Genomic DNA, 9,652 nt, shown 5'->3' with positions numbered 1-9,652 from the left:
CCAGCCTGGGACTGGGGGGACGTCTGGGCTATCAGGGGATTCTCATGTGCAGCCAGGAACGAAAGCCGTCGTCAAGGGAAAGACTGTACCTGTGGTCCTCGGTGTGCTGGGTGACGGCACTGCTGCTCCGTCACCCGCAGCTGCTGGTCTGTTACCTTCTGTCATCTGCTAGGCAGCACAGTCCTGGACCTGGCGTCTGTGCTCCCCAGGCCTCAGGCCACAAGGACATCCGGTAAGGCTGTATGGAGTCCATGCAGCCTCAGCTGCCCCTTCCTGTCCCACCGGCTGGGAAGAAAGAAGCCACCCTGCATGTGCAGCAGACGAGACGGGCAATGCCACATGCAGGACTAGATGCGCCTGCGAACCTCCCACTTCCATGAAAAGCAGCATGAGCGTGAGGCTTCCCACTAGTCAAGCTCCATGAGGAACTGGCGACCTGCACTTGGGCTGCACGTGTGTTCCACAGACGTTTTTTGTTTTTGTTTTTTTTAATCATCCTCACCCGAGGACATTTTTCCATTCTTTGTTCAGATAGAGTGGGAGGGAGAGAGAGGAACAGAGAGAGAGAGAAACATTGATGTGAAAGGGACACATCGAGCGGTCGCCACCCGCACAACCAACCAGGGCCGGGGACAAACTGCAACCGAGGTACATGCCCTTAGCGGGAACCGAACCCGGGTCTCTCCGGACCGCAGGCCGATGCTCTAACCGCTGAGCCAAACCGGCCAGGGCCCACAGACGTTTTTATATAAGCAGTTACTGATGCTGTTTTCCTTAAAAGGAAACAACAACACACATCTCAAAGCCTAGAAGGATGTGTACCGGAAAGGTACAGTGGTTACCCCCGGGGAGGGGAGGTGAAAATCCAGGTGATTTGTTACTGTTGCTTATCTGCATTTTCTAATTTGTCTATGATGAATATAGGTTATTAACATAAAAATATGACTTATATAATGTAAAACAAACCAGAGTGTAACCACACCGAAAGAATAAATTCTGTTTCACACACAACTCAGGGGTGGAGCTGGTCTCTGGGTGTTCAGATCACAAGTCTGCTTTTTTGGACACTCCCTGACTTTATGAACTTTGCAAGCCCTGCCCCTCGACAAGAGGGCAGGGGCCATGCTGTACTTATTTGGTAGCTCAGCAGGCATCTAGTAGGATCAAACTAAACACGTCCAGTATATTCCATGAAACTAGCGTTCTCTAGACAACAGCTAGGCAGAAAAAAGGAAAAAGAGCGCGCGAGCGGGCAAGTGGGAAGGGTGCCTGGGAAGGACATCTCCCTCCCGCAGGAAATGCAGAGCCTCGAGCAGACTAACAGCCGCTGCATCGGCGATGGAAGGATGCGGCATACGGCATCCCCCCACATTTATTTAGCTGTGAAACACGTTCTTCCAGGAATATGTTTTGGGAAATGCTAGTCTATGTTTCAGCACAGTCTGACCTACCACCGCAAAGCAAAGCACGGCCTGTCCCTGTGACGAGCACGGGCAGCAGGCCCCAGTGACGCACAGCACACTCAGACTCCTGTCATCAAGGGAGCTAGGCACAGATGAAGTGGCCTGGAGCCTAGAAAACAAACGAGGGACGCTGCAATAAATATCCACGAAAGAGCGTCAGGTGACATTCTTATTTATTGTTCACAGACACCACTGAGTTATACTGTTGTTGTTGTTTTCAGTCTCCTTTGGGTTGGACACAAATACACCTAGAGGTCTGGGGAGAGGGAAACACCAGACACTTCATCAGCTGCTGTAACACTTCTGTATCTCTCCCCAACTCATCACTCCTAAAGGTATTTACTGACAGATGCAACTGCAAAAACCCAGTGCATTTACAGGAAATAATGCCTAACTGTACAATTTAAATTATAAAAAAAATCCCACTCAAGCTCTGCTAGGAATTTACGGCAGGAAAATAAGGGACTGCGGGGATGGGTGAGACATACACGGTGACTTAACGTTTATGAGCACCTAGTTTCTCTGCAAGTGAAAAGAAGCAGTGATGACCCCACTCTTCCTATGGGACAGGACGAGGCCTCTTTTACGCTCTGCTCAAGATGTCAGATGGACAATGTGACTGCACGGATGTTGAAAAGCAGCTCGTCATTGTCACCATCACCTTGCGGAGTAAGTATCGCACAGTACGGCTACATTTCCCAAAGTACACCCCTGAGAACACAGGTCCTACACAGCGCTCCTTGCAAAAAAGATTTAGAAAACACCATAGACCACTACCTGCTTCCTGGAGATTCACAATGTACACATGAAGGTTCTAGAAGTCCTTTAACCCAGAGTTTCCACTCTGTCCTTGGAATCTCTCTTCATTGCGGGGGGGTGGGGGAGGGACACATTTCACAAAACATGTTTTTGAAATGCTCCTCTATGGCTTTGAAAAATTCTTTGCAGAAACAAAAAGCCCAGAAATATTTAAGTAACTCCGAGGATCGTGTGTTGGTCAACAACAGAGGACAGGGGCGATAAAATCAGAGACCCCATTGTAATTTCACCCTAACACTCACCACAGGCCGACCCGCCTGCAAAGGGGCAGCAATAAATTTCCCGTGACTTCCTCCTTTATGGCGTCAAGTGTCGGGCATGCTGATTACAGCACAGAACTGAACATGGCCAGGTGGGGGGGCCCACATTTCAGGTACAAAGGCCAATGTTTATAGTCTTTGCCTCTTCTGTAACAATCAAATCATTAAACCATCATTGCTTATCACTGGACTACAAGGTTTTTACACAGACCTGACAGCCCTTTGTTTCTAATAAGAAAGGGGACAAGAAAACAAAGCTTCTACTTGTTTCCAGCAAGAATGACACAGACCTAGAAATCGTAACAGAAAAGCTTTGGGCTATATATGCCAAATAATTTCACAGTATTACAGCAAGGAGAAAGAAACATGGAAATGAATGATATTATTGGAATGATGTAAACATTTCATCCATTTGCATAATACGTCTTTTTTTATTATTATTCTTGTTTCCAAGGAATTTCACGATATTTCAGAACAGAAGATGGCAAACAGTTACCATCTGTCCCCAGCAAGGACGCAGACCAGCATTCACACCTCAATGGCCATCCTGGCAAAGCGATACTGCAGAGAGGCTGGAGGCCTCAGTAACACCAGGCCCCTCTCCGCTGCTGGCTGGGAGGACAGCATATCCAGCAAGCCTGTCAAACTAACAAAGCCCAGGGCTTCTCCACAGCCCACAGCCATGGAGAAGTCGCCCTGTGTGACAAAGCCCAGGAGCACTCTGGAGCAGTGAGAAGTCACATCGGGAAGTGGGCCTGGCCACAGGCCCTGGGTCGGAGCTGGATGCCCTGCAGTGGGGCCCCTCGCTGTCAGGCTCTCAGACGCAGCACACCCGCGGCTCTGCCTCTTCTCTATTTTCTTCTTCTCTTTCTGTTTCCGGATCTTGCTCTTGAATGGGTCACTGTGCTTGGATTCCTGCGGCCCGCAGTAGAGCGGGTCTTGACTGAGCTGCAGGAGGTCCTCCTTGGCTGGGACACAGATCATAGTGTGTGGCTCAGGGCTGCCCTTCCTGAGCAGGGACAGGCTGACCCACACCAGGGCCCTGGGGAAGCGGGCCAAGATGGACAGGCAGGCCTCTGGAGTTAGCTCTTGCTGCCCCCTGCTGGAAGTTCGCCGGGCTGCCCAACTGTCCCCAGGTCCGGGCCCACACCAGGCTGACAGCTGCTTCAGTGATGGTCTCCTCCTACATGTTTGAGGATATTTTGTTCAGGGAGAAAATATGCAATTAGAAGATCAGACATTACTATAGTTCGTGTAATTTTTTATACTCTGTGTGGGAAAGGATCAAAATTCCAATTTTTAAAAAAATTAAAAATGAACAATGCATTTTTGTAATTATATTTTACTTTTTTTTTTATCCTCACCCGAGGGCATTTTTTCCATTTTTTGTTCAGATAGAGTAGGAGGGAGAGAGAGGGAAAGAGAAACATCGATGTGAAAGGGACACATCGAGTGGCTGCCACCCGCACGACCAACCAGGGCCGGGGACAAACTGCAACCGAGGTACATGCCCTTAGCGGGTACCGAACCCAGGTCTCTCTGGACTGCAGGCCGACGCTCTAACCGCTGAGCCAAACCGGCCAGGGCTGTAGTTATATTTTACTTTTTATGTGTCCACTATTCTGAGGCAGAAAGACTAAAGGTTTAAAAAGTTGAAGGCAAAGAAAAATAAGACAGTGGAATGGCATCTAAGGCTGTGCTCACAGTGAAGGGATTAAAGAGGAGCTGATATGTTCATTAAAAAAGAAACTAAGGGAGTTACATGAAAAAAAATAAGTATAAGGCAAGAGGGGTGAGCACTTTATAAAAAATCAGAGCACAAGATAAATAAATAAGAAAAACCAGAGCACAGAACAAAGGGTAACTGAGAAGCAGACGCGAATGGCCTGCAGCAGTACTGAGCAGACACATTTTATATGGCAGCCTCTATGATACGACAGCACAATGAATCGGCACCTGATTGGCCACAAATTCAGATCATTCAAAAGGAAGGAGAAAAACATCTGACTCAGTGATTTAAAGCAAAGAGTGCTCGCTAGAGTTTGCAGGTGTTCTTCATTACCTGAGATACACTCATAAAGGTGCTGCTTTGTGAGCAGACTCAAGGAAATAGGTCATTTGAAAAACTGTCTTGGTTTAGGCCTCTGGATGACAGTATTTCAAATCATTTCATCAGGTAGTATCATCCCCAAATCAGATATGCTTTAGCTGTTTCCATGGGCTCTCTCTATGAAAGTCCAAAAATTCACTTGGGCTTTGCCTCAAGGAACAATAACGTGCAGTCTGGTCAGTATTAAGAGAGACCATCCAAAATGTATCCAGAAGTCGAGTGCACTTACCTAAGAACGCAGAGGAGACTGCCAGTGGCATCCTGGCCCGATCCCCACTCAGTCCCCGCCTGGGCCAGGCCCTCTGTGTCCATCACTCCCTCGGGCTCATGGGAGTCGTGTAGGGATGAGTCCACCTCATCGGACACCTGACGGGTTTTTTCAGGCGTGGGAGCACAAGGCACCCAGTCTCCTCTCAAGTCATTCTCCCCACCACTCCGAGAGGGCGCTGCAGACGATTCCTCTTGGGCCTGGACTCTTGATTCCCAGTCTCGCGTTAACTGCTCCCAGGGATAGCAGAAAGGTGCCAGAGTGCCCAGCTTAACATAGTTGGGCCGTTTTGCAGGAGGGCATCTAGTGAAAACCAAAGAGGAGAGCCAATTTTGAATAATTTAGGATGAGGCAACTAAAATAGTTATGGTCATTGTGCTGTATCTCTATTTAAGAAAATAAACATACCAAAGAAGATTCCTAAGAAATATAATAAAGAAGAATAACCAACTCTACAGGCCAAGCTTTTCTGTTTCTTTCAGTTTTTATTTTAACGATGCATCCACAAAGTAGCCTCATGTGGCTACTGCACAACTCCAGGGAGTGCCATTCCCAAAGACTGCAAGGAAGTGGCGTCCCTGGAGTTGTGCGGTGATGTCCACACACATTCACAGGGTTCTCAGTTCAAAGGCGACAAGAGGTGTGATGAAGTTTTTCTCTCACTCTTGACCTCTAGTGACCCAGCTGCCCTCCACAGAGACAGCAAGTACCATTATCAGTTCCTCATAGAGCCTTCCAGAGATATTTCATGTACACAGAAGCAGATATGTACCTATTTCTTTCATCTTTTTTTACCCATTTTTAGACAATGGTGGCACACCAGACACAGTCCTTTTCACCCAACTTTCCTTTTTTCACTTAACAAAATAACTTAGAGATCATTTGTATCAGTACATCAAGAGATCCCGTTTTGTGAGTCCTCTATTGTGGGGCTGTTTGCTTATTGTCAGGCTTTTGCTTCCACAAGCAGGGCTACAATGAGTGACCCTGAACATGCTGCCCAAGTGCACGTGGACACAGAGGGTCAATTCCCGGGCGTGGAGGTGCTGAGGCAGAGTATTTATTATTAGCATGTGCAATTTTGACAAATATTTCCAGACTGTCCTCCACAGGGGTGACACCAACTGACCTTTCCAGCAATGTCTGCATGAGGGAGAACCTCTGAGAAGTGCCCCAAGCTGCGGAGAACCAGGGTCTGCTCTGGTACTTACTGACCCTAAGAGGGAGGACGCGGCCTGGCTGCTGGCCACTGTGGGCTGGAGGACTTTCAGGGAGTCCCAGACTGCGTCCTCAGACTGAAGGTGTCCCCTGGGACAGGCCGACATTCTTTCCCCCATTTAGTTCTCACTCTGTGGCATGCCCAGAACCCCAGATGTTCTCCCACACCCCAAGAAACTGGTGAAAAACATTCCAAGGGTGCTTGTCTCATCCAGAGACCTTTAACACACTTAAAAATACCCAACTTCACTAGTAAGCAAACAAACAAAAATTACTACAATAAGTTGTCATTTTTTCACCTACTAGTTTTGTTAATATTAAGACAGATAATAGCCTATGTTAGCGAGAGTGAGGAAAAAGAGGCCCCCTCAGAACTACAGGTAAAATCCTAAATTAGGACAAACAGCAATCTGTCAACAGAATATCAAATCCTTAACATGTGCATCTTTTTTTTTTTTATCCTCACCCGAGGACATTTTTCCATTTTTTGTTCAGATAGAGTGGGGAGGGAGAGAGAGAGAGAAAAACATGGACGTGAAAGGGACACATCGAGTGGTTGCCACCCGCACGACCAACCAGGGCTGGGGACAAACCGCAACCGAGGTACGTGCCCCTAGCGGGAACCGAACCCAGGTTTCTCTGGACTACAGGCCGACGCTCTAACCTCTGAGCCAAACCAGCCAGGGCTGCATCTTTTTTTTATCTAAATCATCAACAAAATGCAAAGGCAACTCTTGAATGACAGAAGTACAAATAACATATTCAATAAGAGGTTAATACCCAAAAATTTATAAAGAACTCATACAACTCAACATCAATAAAACAAACACTACAATTAAAAAATGGGCCCAGCCCTGGCCAGTTTGGCTCAGCGGTTAGAGCGTAGGCCTGCGGTCCAGAGACACCCGGGTTCAGTTCCTGCTAAGGGTGCGTACCTCGGTTGTAGTTTGTCCCCAGCCCTGGTTGGTGGTGCGGGTGGCAACCACTCGATGTGTCCCTTTCATGTAGATGTTTCTCTCTCTCTCTCTCTCTTCCTCTCTCTCCCTCCCACTCTATCTGAACAAAAAATGGAAAAACGTCCTCGGGTGAGGATATAAAAAAAATGGGCCCGACTGGTGTGTCTCCGTGGTTGAGCGTGGATCCATGCACCAAAAGGTCGCTGGTTCAATTCCCAGTCAGGGCATATGCCAGGTTGTGGGCCTAATCCCCAGTGGGGGGCATGCAGGAGGTGGCTAATCAATGTTCTCTCTTATCGCTGTTTCTATCTCTATTTCCCTCTCCCTTCCTCTCTCTCTAAAATCAATAAAGACAAAAAATTTTAAAAGTGGGCAGATTCGCCCTGGCCAATTTGGCTCAGTGGTTAGAGCGTAAGCCCAACCAAAGAGCCACGGGTTCGATTCCAGTCAAGGGCATGTACCTTGGTTGCGGTTTGTCCCCGGCCCTGATCAGAGTCATGCGGGAGGCAACCAATCAATGTGTCTTTCTCACATCGATGCTTCTCTCTCTCTCTCTCTCTCTCTCTCTCTCTCTCTCTCTCTCTCTCTCCCTCCCTCCCTCCCTCTCTCCCTCCCCCTCCCACTCTAACTGAGATAAATAGAAAAATATTATTGGGAGAGGATTAAAAAAAGGGGGAGGCAGAAACCTGAACAAACATTTCTCCAAAGAGGACACACAGATGGCCAACAGACACATGAAAAGATGCTCCACATAACTAATCATCAGAAAATGCAAATCTAAACCACAATGAGATACCACCTTACACCTGTCAGAATGGCTATCATCAAAAAGACAACAAATAACATGTTGACAAGGATGTGGAGAAGAGGGAACCCTTGTGCACTAGTGGTGGGATTACAAATTGGTGCAGCCACTGTGGCAAACAGTATGGCGGTTCCTCAAAAAATTAAAAATAGCCCCAGCCAGTTTGGCTCAGCGGTTAGAGCATCAGCCTGTGGTCCCAAGAGACCCGGGTTCGGTTCCCGCTAGGGGCGCGTGCCTCGGTTGCAGTTTGTCCCCGGCCCTGGTTGGTCGTGTGGGTGGCAGCCACTCGATGTGTCCCTTTGGCGTCGATGTTTCTCTCTCTCTCTCTGTTCCTCTCTCTCTCCCTCCCACTCTACCTGAACAGAAAATGGAGAAATGTCCTCAGGTGAGGATAAAAAAAAAAATTAAAAATAGAAGTACCAGGGGACCCAATAATTCCAATTCTGGATCTATTTTAAAAAAACAAAAACACTAATTCAAAAAGATATATGCACCCCTATGTTCACTGGCATTATTTACAACAGCCAAGATATGAAAACAACCTAAGTGTCCACCAATAGATGAATGACTAAAGAAGATATGGTACATACAATGGAATATTACTCGGCCATAAAAAATGACATCTCATGCCCTGGCCAGTGTTGCTCAATGGTTAGAGCATCAGCCCACACACCAAATGGTTGCAGGTATAATTCCTGTCCCCGGTCAGGGTTGTACAGGAGGCAACCAATCGATGTGTCTCTCTTACATTGATGTTTCTCTTTCTCTCTCCACCTCCTTTCCACCCTATATAAAAATCAATGAAAAAATATCTTCAGGTGAGGATTAAAATAAAATGTGTGTGTGTGTGTGTGTGTGTGTGTGTGTGTGTGTGTGCGCATATAAAAGCTCAACGAGGGCAGGCACAGACATAGCCTGCCTTCTACTGCTATAGCCCCAGTGCTTAGAAAGGTGTCTGACACATAATAGGCTCCAAATAGACATGTGCTAAATGAATGACTAAATCAGACAAACATGTAAAGATGCATATGGATGGCTGTTCACAGAAGCACAAAGCAAACAATCAGAAATTACCTAAAGAGCCACTGATAAATTATAGTATATCCATACTGGAGTCCTGAGCAGCCATTCAGTTATATTTCGAGCAAGAGATGGCCAACTATGACTCACAGGCTAAACCTGGCCCACGGTCTACTTTTTATGACCCATGAGCTGAGGATGGTTTTTACATTTTTAAATGGTTGGAAACAAACAAAAGAATAATACTTTATGGCACATGAAAATGATATAAAATTCAAATCTGAGGGTCCATAAAGTGAGACTGGAACAAAGCCGTGCTCATTCATTTATGTATCTCCTGTGGCTGCTTTTGCACCACAATGGCAGAGCTGAGCAGTTGCCATGGAAACCAAAGGACCCACAAAGCCAAAAATATTTAGCGTCTGGCCCTTATTGATATGAGAAAACTATCTATTATATAACATTAAATGAAAAAAGCAGGTTTTAAAATAGTATATGTAATATTTTTTAATTGTATTTATGAAAAAGTTGCATGCATAAGAATCTAAAGAGTAAGAAATAAGTATGTATTATTGTCAATTATTACTTAACAAACACATAGAAGACCCTCAGCTACATATTATAAGGCCCACAAGGACAAATAATGCATGATCGCTGCCCTCAGAACTCATGAGCTAGCAATCCAGCAATGTACCCTGTTAATTCACTCACTCACTCATCCATCCATCCATCC

General features: G+C 46.5%; 1 protein-coding gene across 1 annotated transcript in view; it reads right to left on the bottom strand.

The window, feature by feature from the left end:
- Positions 1 to 3,070: 3,070 nt before the first annotated feature.
- Positions 3,071 to 9,652, bottom strand: part of POP1 (POP1 homolog, ribonuclease P/MRP subunit) — a 48,149-nt gene continuing 41,567 nt past the window's right edge. Inside the window, exons 15-16 of the mRNA XM_036264020.1 lie at positions 4,882 to 5,223; positions 3,071 to 3,725 (exon numbers count right to left, since the gene is read on the bottom strand). Coding sequence (XP_036119913.1) covers positions 3,071 to 3,725; positions 4,882 to 5,223 — 997 coding nt within the window. The remainder of the gene's footprint in view (positions 3,726 to 4,881; positions 5,224 to 9,652) is intronic.

The sequence above is a fragment of the Molossus molossus genome, unplaced genomic scaffold (genome assembly GCF_014108415.1).
Source record: "Molossus molossus isolate mMolMol1 unplaced genomic scaffold, mMolMol1.p scaffold_m16_p_16, whole genome shotgun sequence".
NCBI lineage: Eukaryota > Metazoa > Chordata > Mammalia > Chiroptera > Molossidae > Molossus > Molossus molossus.
Note: the sequence above shows the minus strand (reverse complement) of the source record. Positions and strands in the feature narration are given on the sequence as shown.